The 21,817-nt window shown below is 38.7% G+C and overlaps 1 protein-coding gene across 6 annotated transcripts in view; it reads left to right on the forward strand.

Moving 5' to 3' along the window:
• The window catches only part of PLXNB2 (plexin B2), a 257,534-nt gene that overhangs the window by 215,683 nt on the left and 20,034 nt on the right, over positions 1-21,817 (forward strand). For all 6 annotated transcript variants that reach the window (XM_084516756.1, XM_084516753.1, XM_084516754.1 and 3 more), the window contains 11 exons: positions 7,768-7,904; positions 8,563-8,730; positions 10,381-10,489; positions 12,225-12,452; positions 12,949-13,125; positions 13,581-13,720; positions 14,782-14,882; positions 17,123-17,352; positions 18,412-18,593; positions 19,363-19,429; positions 19,546-19,692. In XM_084516756.1, the coding sequence (XP_084372882.1) occupies positions 7,768-7,904; positions 8,563-8,730; positions 10,381-10,489; positions 12,225-12,452; positions 12,949-13,125; positions 13,581-13,720; positions 14,782-14,882; positions 17,123-17,352; positions 18,412-18,593; positions 19,363-19,429; positions 19,546-19,692 (1,686 nt within the window). The remainder of the gene's footprint in view (positions 1-7,767; positions 7,905-8,562; positions 8,731-10,380; positions 10,490-12,224; positions 12,453-12,948; positions 13,126-13,580; positions 13,721-14,781; positions 14,883-17,122; positions 17,353-18,411; positions 18,594-19,362; positions 19,430-19,545; positions 19,693-21,817) is intronic.

Consider the following 21,817-nt stretch of genomic DNA (forward strand, 5'->3'; position numbering starts at 1 on the left):
TTGTGTGGAAGCACAGGAGCACATTCGTACTAGTGGATGTGTGCTTATATCAAAGGCAAAACCCCCAGCCGGAGGTCACTGCCTACAGGGGCTGGCAGGATCCCGCTTCGGGGTTTTACCGTTTGCTGCCCATTGCGTCCATTTGAGCACATCCATCTGTTGCTGGCTTCCCCTTGTGCTGCAGCTGGCATCTCTCACAGCATCATGGGGATGTGCTCTGCCACCATCCTCTTTTCCCTCCCCAGTTGTCTCTGCTTGTGGTCTGGCATGGTTGCTTTTTCTCCTCTGAAGCACAGACGTTATGCCAAGGTCTCTTTGCATCTCCGTTAGGTTCCCCTCCTCTGTTGCCTTCCAACTGGTTTTGAATTTCTGGCCCCTCCTGTGATTTACCAGTAGCCTCCTTAGTGGCTGGTTGTTTCTTTCTTTGATCTTCTGCATTACTGAAGGATGAAGGGTGACCACTTTTATCTCAATGGTGTAGTTTTGGGTCTAGAAACTTCCTATCATAGCTCAGCAATATAGTTGTTAGTATCATTATTTTCAGAGTTATACGCCAGAATATAAAAAGTTGAGGACATGCTTGGGGATAGGTGAATGGAAAAGCAGAGAAATTGGAAAAGAAGAGCTGCAGAGCCTTAGTGGTGCTCCACGGGGGTACACTCCTCTTGTTCTTGGATACTGTGCAAGGGGCCAGGAGTGAGTTGGCTTGGTGCACCAAGGTAAACCAAAAAGCTGCAAAGCAAATAAACAAGTGAAAAAGAACATTAACCAGTGTGGCAGATCAGATCCCAACTGCAAGTCAAGAGAGTGGAAGAGAGGCTGGGGGAAGGCTTCTGTGTTGCACCCGTGTATCTGTAATGGGAAAATTGCAAAGAAGCTGGATAGCAGGAAGAAAAGGAGAATAAGAGTAACCCCGCTGTTAGCCAGATAAAAGCCATGCTTCGATTTGACACCAGCAGACTGCAGAAATCTAAAATGCTGGGAACCCTCCAGGAGCATTTTCAGCCTGTAAAAAATATCTTCTAATAGCACTGTAATCAGAAACCTAAAGAAATAACAGATCACCTTCCTAAACATGCAAAAAGACCAACTGCGAGCAATAAAATATTAAAGAAGAAAAAGTTCATTCTAGATTAATAAACAAGATGAAAAAATACGAGAGATCAGACATGAGTGCTCAGAGGGTTTGCAATAGTTTTATCAGAAGCAGCAGTCGTGTACATTGCTAATAAGTAAGTTCGCTTCTAAATGTGATTATAAGTGGAACAGACACGGAGATAATTTACCCTCTAGCACACAGAAAGCATGAACTGCAATGAAAAATATGTAAGCATTCCTGTGAACAAATATGTAAGTATGAGGCACAGGATACAAACAGAAAGCAAAGAAAAGATTTCTGGCTGCAACAAAGAAAACAGGACACTGGAAAATGGCCTGAACATGAAGTCATGTACATGCTCGGGCCAGTGCAAGCTGTTTTGCTGGTACTTCATTTTCCCCTCATACCTGTGTGCTGACAAAGCACAGAGTGCTTCAAAGGACAGGCTGTTGCAAGAGCATGACATTACTGTGAGGCAAAGCCCAAAAACACAGCTTGTGAAGCTCGGGTCAGTCTGCTACACGTGGATGAGTCAGGGGTACACAGTAATGTGAGTGCCAAGGGAGGGTTTGCCAAGTTGCAAATAAATCAAGCAGTGTTACAGAAAGAATAAATGAATTTGCTACCAAACAACCTTATGCTGTTTGAGTGTTATGTACTATAAGCAACGTGCAAGGATTTTGCTTAAAATTGTCACTGTCTCACTGCTTCAAATTGGAGCAGAAAACCACTGCTTTCAGGTAAACTGTATCAACAGGATCAACACTGACTGTAGTCATAAAGGCAGACCAGGTAACCTGTTCCTAGCATTATTGTCCGTCCACCAAAGCAAAGGTTATCAAAGCTCTGGAAAACCTGCTCATCAGTTCAGGAGTACTCATTCAGCAATCTGGTACAGCATGGAAAAGTTGAGTTGCAGGTGCATTACAAGACCTCTCAGCATTGTTACACCTACCTGTGATTTAAGGAAAGTTGGTACATAGGATATATAGATGCTCAGTTTCCCACAGCCGAGAAGCTAAAATCTGCTCCAACCTACAAGCAAGAAATCCCATTGAGATCAAATTATTTCTTCGGGATAAATCATTCTACACCTGTCAGGAGCAAGCTACACCTGTTGAGAAGAGATCCCTGCTCAAATAGCACAGCCGTGGATGCGCATATGTTTTACCAAAACTGCAAATCCACTTCCTACAAGCACAGGACTTGATCATCAAAGTGTAAGGTGGTGAGAAGTCCCTCTGCTGGGAGGTGACAGCCCACTGAACAACTGGCAGGCATTGGAGAAGGCTTTTTAAAATCAGACAATCTGAAAACCCACATATGAGGTAACCTGTTACTGCAGAAAAGATGTATGCTCACTCAGACACTAAATAACTGGAAAATATGAATTATATTTGTCCAGTGACAAAGGGAGAAGTATAGACCACTGTGACCTGAAAGAACATCTGTCCTTTTCTTACAACATAAGAAAAAGACTGCAGTGTATGTCAATTATGATTTTCTACACTTTAAGGAATTATAAAACAAGGGTTAAATTAGCTTTTGTAGGGTTGTTTAAGTTTTACTGTGTCCATGAGAAATGAAGTATTGCCAAGTCTCCACGAGAGCTGATGTTTTCCAGAAGAATTATTACAAGGCTGCTATAAATTCCATATAGGACACATAATCAAATGTTCTACTTAACATTATCATTTCAGTGCGCACTGTGGTGTGATGCTGCAGAAAGTGTGATGTCCTCTGGGCACGTTCTGACTGAGAGAACAAACATACCGAGGTGCAGAGGGCTGAAAATGAAAGTGGGGTATTTGTAATGATGGCAGGAGTACTTCTGATTCAGGAACTGAAATGAGAAAAGGGAAGAAAGCAGGAGAAAAGAAATCCCTGAGGGGATTTTGAAAAGGTGGTATCACTGATCTCACATCACTTGAGGTTCTGAGGTTGTCAGTTCAGTTTGTAGGAGCTGAATTTTCAGTATTGCCTGGGATTTAGCCCAAATTAGAGGTATCTGCATCTTGCTAAAAGCTGCATTCTTATTATCCCTCAAACGTTTGCAGTGAAGGATTTACCCTTTTCCCTTCATTTTCTTTTGCAAGGAGAAGGAATCTCATGCAGAGCTGTGTTCAGCAATGTAGAAGTGTGTGTTTGTTGCAGCTCTGCTGGAATTTGTATGGTTAAGACCCAGTCTAGCAGCTTACAAAGGTCTGAACCTCTCTGTCCTGTGGGTGAGTGCGAAGTCACCCATGGGAAGGGGCTGCCTTCTCCTGAGGCAACGCGATTCTTCTCAGAGGCTTGCTCCACTGTTCAGAGAGTACTTTTTGAACTTATCGTGACATTCAGCAAATATCTTCTCCCGCTGGTCCCGTCTACCTAACTGCATTTATGGAAAATAACTTTCCAGCTAAGCATTTAGATGACCCATTTTTTTTTCTTTACTGGTACCAGGTGGGCCTAGGCAGCTTTGTGCTTTGTGCCACCCGTGAACATTTTAAGAGAGCACTAAAGCTTGCTCATAGTGCATAGGTTGTGCAATAAAGTTGTTATTAAAATTGTTAAAAATTGTTGGTAATTTATTTAAGCTTCTTATTTTTTCTGGAAGGTCCTTAAGAGAAAGGGAAAGGAAAAAAACTGAGAAACAGAAAATAGCAAGTAATAATTAATCAAATAATTTTTCTGACAAGTTTATGGTAACAAACTGTTACTATACGATGCTTTGTTTTAGTAGTCATCCTGAAAAATTCCTCTGCATGCAGAGCCCAGTTCAGCTTCTCCTTATTAGATCATCTTTATGAGGCGTCCACATTATTTGGTCCCTGGAGTGCTCTTGGTATTTGCAAAATTACTTTAAATAGGTTAAATATGAATACTTTGAGTTAAGCTGTTTTAAAATAGCCCTTTGAGAGATTGCTGCAAAACAAGTGATTAAAGAGAAAATAAGGGTTAAATGTAACTATTCCACCTCCTCCTTGGCTGCTACCTGCAGCAGCTACTGAAGTGATTCTCGGCCTCAGGTTTTCATTAAACTTGGAGCAAGGCTGAGATGTGCTGGCTCCGTGTTGCAGCACCTGTGTCACGGAGGGGGGCCGAGGTGTGGATAGCACATTCTCCTTTTTGGCATAGCTCAGTTTTCACAGAATGACACAGAAAGGCTGAGGTTGGCAGGGGCCTCTGGAGGCCACCTCATCCAACCCCCTGCTCAGGAATGGCCACCCGGAGCAGGCGGCCCAGGACCATGTCCAGGGAGCTTCTGAAGATCTCCAAGGAGGGGACCCCACAGCCTCTGCCAGTGCTCAGCCACCCTCACACTGCACAGGAGGAATTCCTGGTGTTCAGGAGGAACCTCCTCTGCTTCAGTTTACTCCCATTGAGTCTTCTCATCACCAGACACCACTGAGAAGAGTCTGGCACCATCCTCATTTAACTTTTTAACTTTTAACAGGCAGACTCTTGCTAAGGAAAAAAAAAAACAAAATCTGGGCGAAACAGAGCAGGTATTTATTTTACTTCCCCGTTGCTGTTGTGTTATTCAGAGAGAACTTTGCTGTTTGTTTACCTGAATACAATATCCCTGTTCACAGGGAGGTAAATGCAGACTGCCAATAAAAGGTCCCACACAGAAAATGGTTCTCAGTGGTTCTGCTTCAGGTTTGTGGCTTGCTCGGTATTCACTGATAGGTAGTAACTGAACCAGCTTTTGCTCTACCAGAGTTACTGATCAGATATGCCAGTTGAGGCTTAATGGTGTAATTATTTATGGTTTTTGCTGAAAGAAAGGAATACAGCTGCCTAGCAGAATCTTCTCAGCAAGCTTCCTTTCTTCTTTTTTTTTTTTTTTCTCAAGATTACAGGGTTACAGAGAGTGGGGTATGGTGCTTCAGAAATCTTTCCTTGTACCTTTTCTTCCTAAGTCTTTGCTTAAAGGCTTGACTTTAAGAGGTAGGATTTAGGGAAAAGGCTACAAACTTTTAATATTTTTTTTCCTTTTTTTTTTTTTTTTTTTTTTTTTCTGAGGTTGAGGGAGAAAGATTTTGTCCATATTAGTTTCTTTAGTGGTTCTTGGGGAACACTTGCTTCTGGAAATATTGCAGTAGATTTTAACTGGTGATGATAAAACGGTCCAATATTCTTAACACTTTGTAGCAATCGAGATTTAATCCAGAGTTAACAAAAGGTATGTTTTTCTTTATATCTACCAAGGTTAAACATAAAGAATTTGGTAAATCTTTGTAAGCAATACAACATAGTAATCTTTTTAATCAACAATATTGTGTTTCAAAAAAGCACAAATGCGTTTTTTTGTGAAGTGCAGGTCTAGACTTGTGTTAATTTAAGCTTCAAGTGTGACTTTTAAAACTGACCCACTCAAATCTTTTATTTACCCTCATGCAATTTCAATTTAGGTTAAATAAGCAGGCAATTAAATCAAAAGAAGAGTATGTACAGAGAGAGTTATGTAGATCTAAGTAAGTAAGTTTCAGTCAATTCTGTTATATTGAATCAATGCGCCTTTTTGCTTAAACTATGCTTAAAAATTACTTTCAGTCGATTCCTTACATAAAATGTTGTAACTCAAGTGATGTATTAAATTAAAAAGAAATCAAAGGTTAGTGCATGAGAGCAGTCGTGCTGTAGCATCGTACATCTTGAGGAGTGAAGGGTTTACAAACAGATTTCTCTCAGGGAAGAAAAGCAATTGACACCCAATTAGTGTTAAAGCATATTCCTAAAGCTCAATGACTTGAGAGCAAATTACAGTTGTCATTGCGGATTTGTGAAGTGTGCTGAACCGTGATGCATTCCTTCAGAGGGAAGTTGCTCAGACATGAAAGAATAAAACAAGCACAGCAAGTACAAGTTCTCTGTGTTTCTGTAATATCCGTGCTTTAATAAAGCAAATTTATCAAGTAACCACGAGGTCAACTGAATGCTTTTTTTACAAATTCCTGCTACTTGTTAAAAACCCATCAATGGCTTACTGAGCTTTCGACCAAACTCTAGTACATCATTCCCTCTTCTCCCTGCCATTCAAGGACCATTGTTTTTGTAGCTGCTAGCTGACACAGAGACAGCAGTCTGTGCATGAGAGAAATAACATAGGGGAAAGCTTTTTGCTATGTGATGAGTCAGGCAAACTCTCTTTCTGAACATGGCCTTTCCTCCTTAGAGTGGGAGATCATCACAGTATGATGGTGATCAGGTAAACCCCAATCGGTAAGGGAAGTTCTCAAACATCTTTGCCCTTGCTTTATTCATAGAATCATAGAATCATCTAGGTTGGATGGTTCTGTGATGCCCTCTAACACCCCAGCTCAAGTTGAGACTCTTTCCTTGTGTCTTTCAGGTAGTTGTAGAGAGTGATGAGGTCTTCCCTCAACCTGCTTTTCTCCAGACTAAACAACACCGGTTCCCTCAGTTGCTTCTTTGGTTCCTAGTCCCCTCACCGGCTTTGTTGCTCTTCTCTGCACATGCTAGGGCACCTTAATATCCTTGTGGTGAGGGGCTCAAAACTAAACACAGTACTCAAGGGGCGGCCTCACCGATGTCACATACAAGGAGATAATCAATTCCCTAGTCCTGCTGGCCACACTCTGATGCAGGCCAGGATGCCATTGGCCTCCTTGGCCACCTGGGCACACTGATGGCTCATGTTCAGCAGCTGACTGTCAACCAGCCTGTATGTTCCTGTATGCAAAAGCCCCAAAGCTGGACTCCATCATTGTCCACTCATTTGAGCTAGTTGGCAGGCAATGTGTGCTGAAGCAAGGCCAATCGGTCTCACATGGCTTACATGGCTTCACTCATGCTCTTGACTCAGTAGCAGCAGTGTTGTCCTGAATAGCAACGCTTTTCTCAACTGGGAGTAGGGACTACTTAGCGATAGAGTAATTAAATTGTACTGTTCATGAAAAGCCCTCACCATTAAATTACAGAAATTGTCATATCTGGGGTAATACAGTCGTGGAAAAAAGGACTGAATTGAGAACAAAAGGAGTGAAATTACTAGAAAAAAATAAATTTCTGACAAATTTCATGACAATTTGAAATATATCTGCTTGTTCCTATTGATTTTAGGAAATCCTCTCCAACGTTCTTGGTATATAAAGAAAAGTTTAGTATTTTCTGATCTCTTTTCTCTGCAAGCTCATTGCTCAAGATAGGGATAATAATCTTCTACAGCAATTAAGAATCTTATGAGATAAATGGGACCTTAATATTCTTTCTGTTCAGTACCAGTTCTGAAAAACTCACTCTGTCTCTCCTATCACTGACACAGAATGTAGGAAGGGGTAAGGAAGGGTGAAAGTAGACTCAGCTATAAGGAAGAGAGAAATCTTAAAATAAGTATGAGAACAGGAAGTCCAACAGGAAGCTCGCACAAACTTAATGGCAGCTAACTCTGCATCTTGCCAGTAGGTAATTTAAATCCATATAAAGCCTCAAAGTACAGTATAGAAAAAATGCGTACATTCATATCACATTACTTCTTCCTTTACTCACCATGAATAATGAAAGACTTTGTTTTATTTGAGAAGACTTGTCCTTCATTATTTTAATTTATTACCTTTTGGGTGATGATATTAAAGTACTATTATCTATTATACCAATTAATACTGGTATAAATTTTATTTTAATTTTCTAAATTAGTTTTCATCATCTCCTCTTTGCAGGAACCTCATCCGTCTGGAATAAGACCTGAAAGTGGTCCACAGGCAGGTGGAACCACACTTACCATCACTGGTACCAACCTGGAAACTGGTTCCAAGAAGGATGTTCGTGTTTTAGTTGGTAGCCAGCCTTGCAATGTGTACGTACCCTGAGTAACTACCAGTACGGAGTTATACCCTAACAAAGTACCAGTCTTTTCTGGCCTTTAGAAATTATACAGATCTGTTGTCTGTCTCATAGAGACTCATGCCATGCAATGTGGCTCTGCACATAATGTTCAAACAGAAACTCACTGAAAGGCTTCAGCTGGAAGAAGCAGCAACAAAAATTACAAAAGTCAGAGGACTCAGTTATCCAAAGAATTTTTCCAGTTTCAGCTCCCTCCACGTGACCAGCTGCTCCAAATCCAGCCATGCTCTCACTCAACATCCCCTGAGTGGTTCCATATAAAATTTTAATCCTCTGGTGCCCCTTGAATTGTTTCTCTCACTTCTTGTTCCCTTTATTAACTGCTGCCCTATTCTCCCCCCAAAAGTGGTATGAGCTGAAGTGTGCTGACATTGCATTGTTCTTGTGTCTGTACACTATTCTTTTTCATATCCTGTTAAAGGCTCTAAATGATCTAGAGAAAGTGTTGTCTCCTCAAGTAATTATTCAGTTCAGAGCAGAAAATAGAGCTCAGAGTTCTTTTCTGTTTGTTTATTTGTTTTTGTTATGGGGTACTGCAGTAACAAATACAAATCAGAGTAATGTTAGCAACTGAATATGTTTCCTTTTCTTTTTCTTCTCCAATCTAGCACTGACTTTGGAGACGAGATCGTTTGCGTTACAGGACGTAATAGCAAAGTTGAAGCTGTTAAAGTCACATTGCTCTACGGGGAAACAGTAATTAACGTACCAGGGCAATTTTCATACAGTGAGAATCCTACCGTCACCAAGTTCCTGCCAGTAAATAGCTTCAGCAGGTAATGAAATGTTTCTCATAGCTTCATTTACAATTGGGTCAAAATAGGTTATAGCTTTTCCTCTATATACAGCAGTTCAATATAAAAACTGCCATATTCTACCCATGCTCAAATTTAGATACATAAGAGTTTGTGAACTTTCTTAACCACGGCTGATGTTAAAAGTATTCTGTTTACCTCCAAATTTTAATTGCCATTTCAAAGCTATATACTGAAACTAAGAAAGGTAATGAGCTTCTTTTAAATAAGCATGTCTCAAAGAAAGAGATTTGAAGCATTTCGGCATGATGTCAAACAACATGACCTTTGCATTATGTACAAATCCTTCCCCTCTCTAAAGGAAAGATCATCATCTGAAAGTGATATAAAAGGTTTCTAGCCAAAACATTTCTAGATCTTCCGGTCAGCTTTTAATAAGTAAGCTGGAAACAGAGGAAAGCTATGGCTTATCATCTTTTTGTCCCATGAGGAAAAAAAGTATCTTTAGGAAATCTAGATCAGGGATCAGTAAGTCTCTTAAAAGGAGTTGTTTCTCCTACAGTGGCACTCACTTAACACCCCAGCTGGCAGCTATTCATTCGAAAAGGCATTCCTTCTAGAAAAATGCTCACATAGTATCAATTGTGAAACCAAAGAAATGTATGCCACTCGTCTACTTGTAGCAAAATGGCAAATAATCTGTATAAATGTCCTTTTGTCATACCTCTGGTTCTGAGAGTAATTCTGTGACTGGTTCAGGGACAAGCTTGTTAACTTTCCCCATGCTGGTCTCTGTTGTTCCCCAATACTATGATCATTCCACCTAGTGGGTGCAGTTGGCAGAGAGAGTGGTTAAGATGCTTCCACCCTCTTTCAGCAAAAAGAAGTGTAAGATCATGACCTTAAAAATAGGATGTTAAAAATAAAATTGACTGTGACTTCTCTTAGAGGAATTGGTACTTGCCTTCTTGAATAGGGAGTAAACATTTATGTAAAATACGATTTGTTTTTAATACTTGCATTTGTTTTTTGCTTGGGTTGTTTGGGAGCCTGCAGGTTTTTTGGTAGATCACTAGTGATTTACTCCAGGGTATTTAAAAGACTGGGGATTTTTGTTTGTTTGTTTGTTTGTTTGTTTCCTCTTTATAAACTGAACCTTATTATAATGGATTGCTTTGAGGATAGCTATCATCTATGTTACTTAGATGACTTCAATTCCCACTGGCCACTTACATGCATTCTTTTTCTTACATGAATGCATTCTCTTTTAAACAATATGTTGGAAATGAAAGGGAATAGAGAAACCAGGTCCCTACAGATCTGTGGAAAATATGCTCACCTTTGTCAGTGTGAATGCTAGGTGGACTGATTTTAACAAAAACATTGGAGAAGTAAAGCACATAAAAATAAGCATCAATGAAAAGCCACAGATACTGGCAGTGATTTGCACTTCTTTGTTCTGCTATTTTAAGACTAATATGAAGTAGACATTGCTGCTTTTAAATACTGTTGTCACTGATAACTTTAACAGAAAATCTTTGTTTAGGATATCTAAGTGTCCTATAGGCATTATGTAACTGTTTTCAGTAGAAGTAGTAGCATGCAGGATAAAGTATATGGCTGTAGTATTTTGCCAATGAATTGACTTATTTTTTTAATTTTGCCTTTCAGTGGAGGGAGAAATATTACAGTAACTGGAACTGGGTTTGAGCTCATCCAGAGTTTCTCACTGGTGGTATATGCAGAGCGTCCAGAAGCAGGGAAAGCAAGTCTCAAAAGGGTAATTTTCTTTTTTTACCCAAAAAAAAAGGCATCACACTGGATGCATAACATATAATCTATTCAAAAAATGAAATGAAGAGTTTGCCCACCTGAATTCACTGGGATTGAGGTGGAATGAGATTTGAACAGGCTTCTGGGTCTCCATGTAAGAGGAACAACCTACTCCTGCCATCCTGACTTACATTTACTTGCACCTCATAACCTTCTGCTTCAAAATTATTTTCATTCAATATTAAGCATTGAAGAACTAAACTTTAAATGGTAAACTGGATATATTTGAGAATTTGAAAGTGGTATAATTTTTCTTCATCTTTCTCCTTCTCCTCCCCTGCAAAGTTTAGCAATTTGTCTGAAACAGGACCTAAATCCAGACAACATTGAGTACTTGGCTTTGCACAGTGTCTTTTATTTTCTCACACCTCAATGAACAGTCTTCTACATTTCTTTCTTGCTTCAAGCACATTCCACTTACAGCATGATCCCAAAAAAGATGTGCAAAATAAATAAAGATTAAAAGAAAAACACACTTCTTGCATGTAATGATAAGAACTGACATTACCAATTGGTCTCAGTTTTCCACTCTTCTAATGAAGATTGCAGTTTAATGCAAAGATTGAGAACTTAAAGGCAAGAACATGTTTTAAGGCTTTTTTTAAAGCTAGCTTTTCAATTTAAGGCTGTTGTGTGGTCAATATAAAAAATAATTATTAACATATAGAGTTGTTAATGTACATTTTTTGTATTATATGCGTGATTCAACTTATATATGCCAGCTGGATTTGGGTCCATCACAACATTCTCTTTTAAGAATGTGAAGAGGAAAACTGCCTACATTTCACAGCCTGTAAACTGCAAGATGTAATTATCTTGCTTACTTTAAACCCCAGGACTATCTTAAACTCTGTTTAGCATTCTTGACATTATTCATCAACATATCTTACCGCCTCTCCTCTTGTATGCTTAGCATCAATTCAACATGTTAGCCTAAATCTGCATTATATATAGTACATATTCTTGGTTAAGACTATAAACTCTTTCCTAATCTTTTGTTTTGCTTCCATTTATGTAGCAGCATCAAAAATGTAGGGAAGCTACCAAATTGCATTTGATTTCTCAAAGTGAGAAACTCAGGTGGTGATAGAAGTTTTAAGGGTTCATATTAGTGTTGTTGGCTGTGGTTGGTCTTACTGAATGGCTGAAGGAGTTTCTAGCATAAGAACATTTGTGTAATTGTGAGTGAGGTGGCGGACAGGTCAACAGAGTTGTTACCTTGTGTAGGTGATTTACAACTGGCAATTTTTTTTTTCAGAAATTCACTTAATAATTGTCTTGAATTTCAGAAAGGTATTCTACAATGTCAGTAGAGAAGAATCTATGTGAGAAATGTAATAGTACAGAAGATGGTCTTGATTAAGCCTACCACATTCACTTCTTAATCCTAGAGCAATTTAATGATATCAGCCCAGTGTAGTCCAGAGTCACAGAATTTGGAGGCAATGGAAAGTGAGCTAAGTTTTTTTCAGGGGGCAGCTGCTAGAATATAATTAACCAATAAATTGTTCCCATCAACATTTTTTTTTTCTTTTCAGCAAGTACCTCATACTGTACCTCATTTTTACTGTATGGAGGATACAACTCCAGTCTTTTTATTTCTACAATGTAAAGTTATCAACAGTTAGGTACAGGAACCAAACTCTAATACATGCACGTTCTTCTTGTCTCATATCTTATAGTTTCATGGAAGATCTGTTACAAGACTTAATGAAACCACAGTGATTTTTTCTTCCCCACCAATATTGGAAGATCCAGAAAACTACAACATTACCACCATTATTCTAATGGATCATTATCAATTGGTTGTAAAAAATGAGAGCCACTCCTTTGCATACGTTGCAGACCCAACCTTTGAAAATTTCACAGATGGCATCAAAAAGCAAGTCAACAAACTCATAAATGCAAAGGTAAATCAACCAAGAGATGGTGGTTGCTCATTTTGTCCTTGAAGCGTGTATGGGATTTTTCTTTTCTTTCACAAACCCTAACGTATGATGAACAGCTGCTTGGTAGCATATCAAAAATGCTTTCTAGAGTCCCTTACCTCTGCTGGATGATGAATATCGTCAGCTCCCCTTTCCTTCCCCTTCTCAGAGAATTTTGCTCTTTTTTGCTGTACTTCAGGTTTCCCCAGGATACCCCCTACTGCTCCCCCTACTGCTGAGTCTGGCATTTGGAAATGCCCTCTCCCAGTGAGCTTCCAAGGATTGGATGGAACTTTCCTTATTGCACCAAGAAGGAAAGAAGGAGGAATTGCATAATTCCCCTCTGCTCCACTCTTTTGTACACTGCAGTTCAAATCACATCTGCTGCTCAGCATGATCCAAATGGAAATTAGCAACTCAGAACCTCTTGTTTCCCAAGACTTTGCCATAATAACTTATCCTTGTATTTTCTGTCTAGGGCAGTAACCTGAACAAAGCCATGACGATAGACGAGGCCCAGGCTTTTGTAGGTGATGAGCCTTGCAACATAAAAACGCTGACTGAAACGGACTTGTATTGTGAGCCACCTGAAGTACAGCCACAACCAAAGAAAAGGCAGAAGAGAGATATGATCAATAACCTTCCTGAATTCATTGTAGGTTGCCCTTTCAATATATTATAGTATCATGTTTAAGTAACACTGCTACAATTGCTTCTTAATTAAAATAATTCTTTCTCTAAAGTTGTTATAGTACCGTAAAAACTCCTTGCAATTCTTTCTTTCTCCAGCTTCTGCCTGCTGTCTAGAAGACATCACACATAAAGAGTGTTCCCAAGCTGCCAAGCTGTACCTTCATTACATAGGAATGTAAAATTGTAGCTAGGCAGACTGGGGATTTGTCTTCCTCTGCAAAGCAAAGTAAATTTTTTTCATAGAATAAAGTGCTAGTGACCTAAATTCAGTATAAAATATTCAGAAATGTTTCCTTTGTTTGGCAGATTGAGATAGAAATTCACTTAGTAAGAATTACAAAGAATTTAGAGCACAATTGAGAAGTGAACCATTGTCCATTTGCAGTTTCTGAGGCAAATGTGTGTTTATCTAATTAGGTGAAATTTGGACTCCGAGAATGGATCCTTGGAAGGGTGGAATATGATACACGTGTGAGCGACATCCCATTGAATCTTATTTTGCCACTAGTACTTATTCCTATGATAGCAATCATCGTCATTTCTATCATCTGTTACAGGTAAGAAGTTCCTTTAATTGGGTCTTTTTGCTGTCCTATGGCTTTGAAGGTAATACCTGATTGTTCTGAGCTCAGCCTACAAAAAATTATCTTTATAATTTTTTTAAGAGCTGTAGGGTTAAGAAAAGCAGCTACAGCTGGTGATATGTATGAGCACCGATTTATTCCTCTCACACACACCAAATTCCTTGGTGTCAGTCAGCCCAGTCTGTCCTTTATACATCAGCACAACAGTTGGTCCCAGGCTTGCCTAGTGCACAATTGCAGACTGAGTTGCACAGATAGCATTCCTGAAATGGCAACTAAAGTGCCTCTCACGAAGGAGATAACTTGTTCTGCATACATATCTTTCAGCGTTTATGCTGCCTCAGTCAGTACTATAGATCAGAGCTGGATGGATTTGGCTAAGTGGTCATTTGGGTCTTTCCAGCTGAGATAAGTGTTACCCACACAACAAATTTCATGATTAATGATGAAATTCACACTTCACAAAGGGCCAGAACAATGTCAGTACTTCTCTTAAGACCCACTTAGCCCAATTTCGAGGTTAGTAATAAATGGGCCTCATACACAGACCTTAGGAGGGGGTGGATTTCACTCTGGTGGTGTGTATCAATGCAACCAAAGCACTGCTGAAGTGCTAACCTGCACTGACATTCTCACGGATGTCCTGCAGCCTCCTTGATGCACTATGATGATCTCTAGCTACTGCAGAACATGCTGCAAGCAGTCCCTGTTCAGTACACATAAATTAAGTTTCTGTAGTCAATATGTGACCACAAGCATTTGTAACTACCGCTTATTTGATGTTAAATCTCTGCCCTATTGTGTTTTAAAGTAGCAGGCCCATGGTGGTACCAGGTTGTTTGGAACTAAATGAAGATTTGGGCTGCTGTTGCTTTTCTCCTCCATTCTCTCTCTGCCACTAGTGTTCAAAAGGAAATCCAAACAGAAATAGTCCTCCAATCATCCTCTTGGCTCCCCGTTAAAAGGTGCTGCAAATGATAAATGATTTGCTTTTATAGTTTGTGACTTTAAAATCTTATTTCTAATCCATAAAGACGCAAGAGCCAACAAGCAGAACGAGAGTATGAAAAAATTAAAGCACAACTTGAAGGCCTGGAAGAGAGTGTCAGAGACCGGTGCAAGAAGGAATTCACAGGTATGACATATATTTTACTGCTGTGAGTCTTCTTGAGCAATCAGAAAAGCAACGGTGCTATCTTGCTAAAACTGGCTCCTGAGAACAAATACTTAGAAGTCGATCTTGGTAGTCTTGATTACACGCATTGCCGTACAGCACATAGTTTGCTCTTATATATGAAAGTCATAAAGTAAAATAGGGAGTTGAGTTTGTTAAAGGAAATGGACAGTTTCAGTCTAAAGGGAGCACAGAGTTGGCAACTGGGAAATGTAAATTAGTTGAGATTGGGGTTATTTATAGTGGCCATTGACATGGAGGAAAGAAAGGTTTGTAATGACTTATCATGCACTTAGTATTTAACACAATGGCTATATACGCCAAGTATGTACATTAAAAATGATTTTCAGAGCTGCAAAATGTATTTGCAGCAATCAGCCTACAAAGGGATAATTTGGCAAGCATGCACAAAAGAACTAGGATGTTGCACAGTTCATCACGGAAATACCTTAAGCTTGACTTGAGGAGCTAGCTAATTGTTCCATGTAAATGTAGTAGCAGCATCCCAGGGAAGGCAGCAGGAGGTGTGAAGGCTCAGCATTTCTACATGTTGAACCACTCATTGCAATACTTTAATTAACCATCTGAATGCAAACATTGCAAATATTGGCTTAAATGATTACCATGAAATGCCATCTCATTATCTGAATTATGCTTGCTGTTGGTTCATGTTGAAATTATCCCAACTAAAAAAAAAAAAAATGCAAGTTTTAGTTCTAAAGAGAGAAAGATTATTTCATGATGGCAGTGGCTAAATAGCAGGATTGAATTAAACACCAATTTGAGGTTAGAGTTTGAAATTAATTTTAGGAGCTCAGGGTATCTCAAAGACTTCTGTCATGCTGGAAACCTCTCCAAGTCTTGATTTCTGGGAACTTCTGGGACAGAATGTTCTTTCCTTGTGTCAGATTTCTTTCTGTGGAAGGCCAACTCCTTCCAGGTTCTGGACACAACCCAGAAACAAATCTTTGAATCAAAAACTGTTCCTAGAGACGTTTCATTTCAAACTGCATTTTGAAATGTGAGAGGGTCAAGCAAGGTTAACAGCCCTCCCTCCATCACCTCCTGTGTGCAACTTCATAACCATTTCTGAAAGAAGGTGCCTTTCTCTTGCTGACACTCCTTGGGGATGCTATGGACTCCTGATGTTTGCTGGATTGAAGGTTTCCTTTCTGCTCCACCAAGCACAAAGGCTGGGGAAGCAGAAGGCACATCCAAGGAGTAATCCAGTTCCCAAACTGCATCTGTCTTGGCTGACAGTTAAATGAAACACTGAAGTCAAAACACATTCTGGATCCATGCTGTAAAACTGTAATGACAACAGCACAAAGTGCAGTCTGAAATTCATAGGACCAATAATAGCTATGGAAAGGGCCATCAGGAGGAAGTACAAATACCACAAAGCTGGAAACCACAAGACACTTAGTCTCTTAGCTTTGCTTGCTGTTACGAAGTAAAGGGGTAAATGAATGCATATGAGCAATAAACTTTCAGAGACACTGGGTCACTATACTAATTAATGTGGTATTCTAGTCAATCAGTAATACTGGGTAATTGGAAAGCCTTCAGCTGAAATAGCTGCTCTGAAAGATGATTCCCTAATTGTTGTCCCTTTTAAGAAATTCAAAGCTTTTGAGTCCCACAGAAATATTTCCATCAATTTCAACAAGCCATTTAACCTTCTTCCTTCCTGCCATCCCCTTCCTTCTAATTAAATTAGCGGTCTTTACACTTTAAACTTTATTTTACTGGATTGCTACGTATTTTTAAAAAGAACTTTTATTTTTACATGGACTCAGAGAGAATAGAATATATATTGAAAAAAAAATAAAATAAAATAAATAAAAAATAAAAAAAAAAAAAAACACAACAGTATTGCTGTGTCTATTTTTTTGCTCTTTGCTACAATTCTGCATTCGTATGTATGAACTCAGACATCCATTAAGGCTTTCCTTCGATAGACATAAACAAGGAAACCATCTGTGCTAAAGACAGTTATGAGCATGTCACCAGAGGATTAGCTGTGGTCATAGTTAACAGGATAATTGGAAAAAATAGCAAGAGAAAATGTGAGATGAGATAGAGTTTTTAGCATTGAGTTACTTTTTCTACATCACAAGATACCCAAAGGGATCAAGCTACCTGGAAAAAAAAAAAAAAAGCTACATTTTTTTTCAATCAACTCTTAAACTGTATTCTAGATCTAATGATAGAGATGGAAGACCATACAAGTGATGTAAATGAAGCTGGAATCCCAGTACTAGACTACAAAACATACACAGACAGAGTCTTCTTCTTGCCCTCCAAAGACGGAGAGAAAGATGTGATGATTACAGGGAATCTGGATATTCCAGAGGCTCGGCGGCAGACTGTGGAGCAGGCTTTGAACCAGTTCTCCAATCTCCTCAATAGCAAATCATTTCTCATTAATGTGAGTATAGAAGCAGATTATCCTTGTCTTTTAGCTGGGCGTACCTTTATGAGCAACACAGTAGGTTTGCAAGCACAAGTGAACCAAAGTTAGCAAAAATAAGCAATTTTCATAAATTTCTGGTTCCAAAGTAGCTGATGGAAAATCTGTTGCATCACAGCCAGAGCTCCCTGGAGTTACAGGGAAGATAAGATTTCTGTAGAGCCAGCCAAGTCATATCACACAGACTCGGTCAGCATGACAGCAGCTGTAGGAAAACAGATATTATCTGATCTGCCATAAAAACTGCTGTTATGGAGTAGTCTGTTTTAGCCTTTTAAGAAATACAGCATGGGGAATGATGATTCCCTCCTGGTTCAGCTGGGTGCTGTGGTCACCAGTTACCTGTCACAAGCTGTCAGCTGGATTTCTAACCCAGAGAGTACAAGACATAGGCTCCTCCGACCAGAAAAAAAAAAAAGGTCTATTCATGAAGATGATTGATGAGTGCTCAGCTCCTCCGAAAAGACACCTAATTGCTCACTGTCGGAAAATGAGCTGATTGTCAGACACCTAAATATAGATTTAGGCTTCTAACTTCTTTTCAAATGAGGCTCCAGTGCTGAGCTAGTTAATGGTAGTATTACAGTTTCTGGCAGAAGAGAGTGCGTTCCCAGGTGTACTTACTTAGATTAGTGTCTTTGTAATATGATGTGAAAGGACTGGGAATTTGGGGGAGAGGAAAGTTGATTTTCCTTTTTAAAAAAATTGTCATAGAATACACCTTTCATCTTTTTATTTATTTATTTATTTTTTTAATTAAAGCATAGCTTTTAAGGATTTGGTTAAAATATATTAGCATTCCTTGGGTTAGTCCGGTAGACAGTGTGTGTATCTAAAACCAAATTATAGGTAATGTTTTCTTACAAGTAGTTTTTTCAAACTTCTGAAAACTTTTCCATGCTGTGCTTAGGAGATTAATGTTAAAATAATATCCCTCATCTCCTTAATGCAGACAAGCATTGAGGATCTCCAGAAACATTCTATCTGACTTGATTTTGTATTTGATTTCTGTTTCAGTTTATTCACACGCTGGAAAACCAAAGGGAGTTCTCCGCTCGAGCTAAAGTATATTTTGCATCTTTACTGACAGTTGCTTTACATGGAAAACTAGAATACTATACTGACATCATGAGGACTCTGTTCTTAGAACTGATGGAGCAGTATGTGGTGGCCAAAAACCCAAAGTTGATGCTAAGAAGGTTTGAATGATTGTTATATGTTTCTGTAGTTCTCTGTTTTTCTGCAAATGTATTTCTTTTGCAACATGACTATATTAAAACACCAACTATCTGTGGAAGTCAAAAATACCCTGACCCAAGGATATTTGGAAAACAAGTCTACCATAAACAGCTGTAGAAGGCAGAAGCAGGACTGTTGGTAACAGATTTCCTTATTCAAATTACTGTAGCGTAGATTACTGAAGCATCTACCTTACCTCAAAATAAAATAACGAACATTTCATTTACTTTTTAATCTAATTTTATTCCAAATTATCTAGCATTTATACCACACATCATCTCTGTAATGAGCACACATAATCAGCATTCATTTTGTATTCAATGAAGGCTTGCTCTAATGTTTTTAACCCTCTTGTTATCTCAAATACATTACAAAAGGCCTTGCTCAGCATATGTTGTAGCTTTGTAATCTGTAGGGTTATTTTCGAAGTATGTGCACAATTGGGTTAATTTTTTAGCTCTTGTTCTTACAGCATAGACACAATTTAAGATTTTGCATAAAGGCTGTGTGCTTTTCAGTAATGAGCTGAAGGTACCCAGGAATGATGAGCAATACAAAGCACTTATCATAAAGCAAGTACATGCTCTCAAGACTCTACAGGGAAATCATTGCATTAGGAAAGTGCATGCAGTTAAGCATGTAAAAATATTATATTTCAAGCAATGTTTTTCTTTAAAACTTTGTCATTAAGTACCCTTAACATACTTGGCGTTGTTGCTTTTTTTTTAGATCTGAAACAGTTGTTGAGAGAATGTTGTCTAACTGGATGTCTATTTGTTTATATCAGTACCTCAAGGTAAGAGTTGAAGTCTGTTGCCTGTGGGGTTTTTTTATCAATAATACCTAAACATTCTGAATTGAGTGTATCTTTTGTTTTTGATTTATTTTATTTTATTTTATTTCCTTTAACAGGACAATGCTGGGGAGCCTCTTTATAAATTGTTCAAGGCCATCAAACACCAGGTAGAAAAAGGTCCAGTGGATGCTGTACTAAAGAAAGCCAAGTATACACTGAATGACACAGGCTTACTGGGAGATGATGTAGAGTATACACAGTTGGTAAGCAGTACATGATAATTATGTTATAAAATGATTTTTCTATTTAAATTAAGACCTGTAGTGTTAAGTCTGTATGTACTTTCTGGACTACTATGATCTGCATAGAAGTTCTTATCATGGGCAATACTGTAGACAGTCTGACCAAAGCAAGTCTCCAAGAACAAAAATAAAGCTGTAAATTATCTTTTAAGCATTAAATCCCAGTCCTACCACCATAGAATCCAATCCAGTAAATCCCTTCCATAATTTTCAAGGTTTACCCAAAGAGTGTTTGGGGTGTTTGCCTTTTTCCCTTTTCCCATCTAAATTAATTAATTGATTTTTGTAAAATTATTTCACTAACATTGTGCTTGGACTTCAGGCTGTCTCTCCCTTGATATTTCTAATTGTCAGTATTTCCAATGTCATTTCAGAGTTCATTTTATTAGTATATCAGAATGAGCTCCTTTCCAGATCTGTAACATGGCTCTGCAATATCCAAAACACCTTATGAAACTATTTCTGCACTTGTTTGTTGGTGAGCCAAGCTCTTCTGACAGTGAGCAACCAAACTGGCATTGAAGGAGGTTTATATCCCCATTAGAAGTTTAAATTCCATCCACTGAGTCAAGGAAGCTGCCTGTGTAAGGCAGTCCTGGAGACCCATGTTAGATACATCAAGTGGGATGAAGTGGACATCCCTGCCTCTTCCCCGTCAGAGATCTACCACCTCAGAATCTGATCTCCAGTTCTCTCTGTTACAAATTCTGCTTTGGCTTAATTCTGTTCACTGGCATGGATTTGCACCTTTTTTTTTTTTTTCAACTAAACTCTAGAACTTGGGATTCATTGTCTTTTTAAAAAGTTGAAACACCCTACTTTTTAGCAGTTTAGGTATTGTAAATTCTAATTTTGCTCCTCCTGACAGTCTTGCTGATTCTCTTCAGGATACAGCGAATATCCAAAATACAATGATTATCCAAGACATGGACTGTCCTTGAGATAACAAGATTTTTTTTTCCTCTCTGATTCCTTTTTTATTGGAATGATAGTAGTCATTTGTGTTCGTCGCCAGCTGAGAAAAATGCAGTGACATATCTGCAGTGTTGAAAGTCATATTTAATAAAAAGTTTTCTTAAGTTCTGGTAAAAAAAAAATCAGTATTTTGTGTATTCAGAAGGGATGCTGATGGGAGGGCTGATGTGAGGAGATTGCTGTAGGACTTTCACTCATTGAATCACTCAACTATTGCCTAGACTGCCTGCAGGAAAAGTGTGTACTGACCAAGAATAAATATTTTAAATTCAGTTGATATTTTGGGAATTAGCTGAGTTATCATCTGAGCTGAAAGTACCACCCATAGAGCCACACTGACTGGTAAATGCTGTGTGCATTTTCTCTTGTGCATGGTGAAAAAAAAAAAAAGTGTATTTGCACTGTGCATCATGTAAGACTTCGTGGCAATAATTCTCTCTTCAGTCTGTTTCTCTTCATTAAAAAAAAAAAAAAAAAAAAAAGATGTCTAAAATTAAGCTAATTGAACGCAGTACAAAAGTAGAAAATTTGTGCATGTAGTCAGATGTGGGCAGAACAAGCATGCTGCTTAGATATTAGACATTATAACATTGTACAGTAGCAGTATTTGGTCCAGATTCACAAATATCACATGAAACAATTGTCTGTGTGCATGCATGTAAGATGATGAGACATATACAGATAAATGTATTACAAAAAATTATGAAGTGGGATAATATTGCTTTAAGTTATTGGGATCTTTGATGATGTTGTGGTAACCGTGAGCAGTTAGGGAGCACTCGTGCACCAAGGTCGGTTAAAGCATGAGTTAATTAGTTCACTTCTGCAGGAAAGTGAGACGTGGTGGGAGAGTACGATACAGAGCAGTTGTCTGCGCTCTAATTGTTCTTATTTAAAAGCTGAGTCTGTTTTGCATCACTGGTTACACTGACATGCTGCATACTGAACCAGCAGCAAAATCATGTCTAATTACCATAAAGCTAATAGGAAAAGGAAGGTGAAATCTCATGATTAGTTTGAGAGTTCTGTCAAGGGACAGTGCAATCATGTTTAATTTCACTGCCGTATGGCATAGTTTTTCTTCACTGTTTAAAAATACCAACTATGCAAG

Source organism: Aythya ferina, assembly GCF_964211825.1.
Source record: "Aythya ferina genome assembly, chromosome: 1".
In the NCBI taxonomy this organism is placed as follows: domain Eukaryota; kingdom Metazoa; phylum Chordata; class Aves; order Anseriformes; family Anatidae; genus Aythya; species Aythya ferina.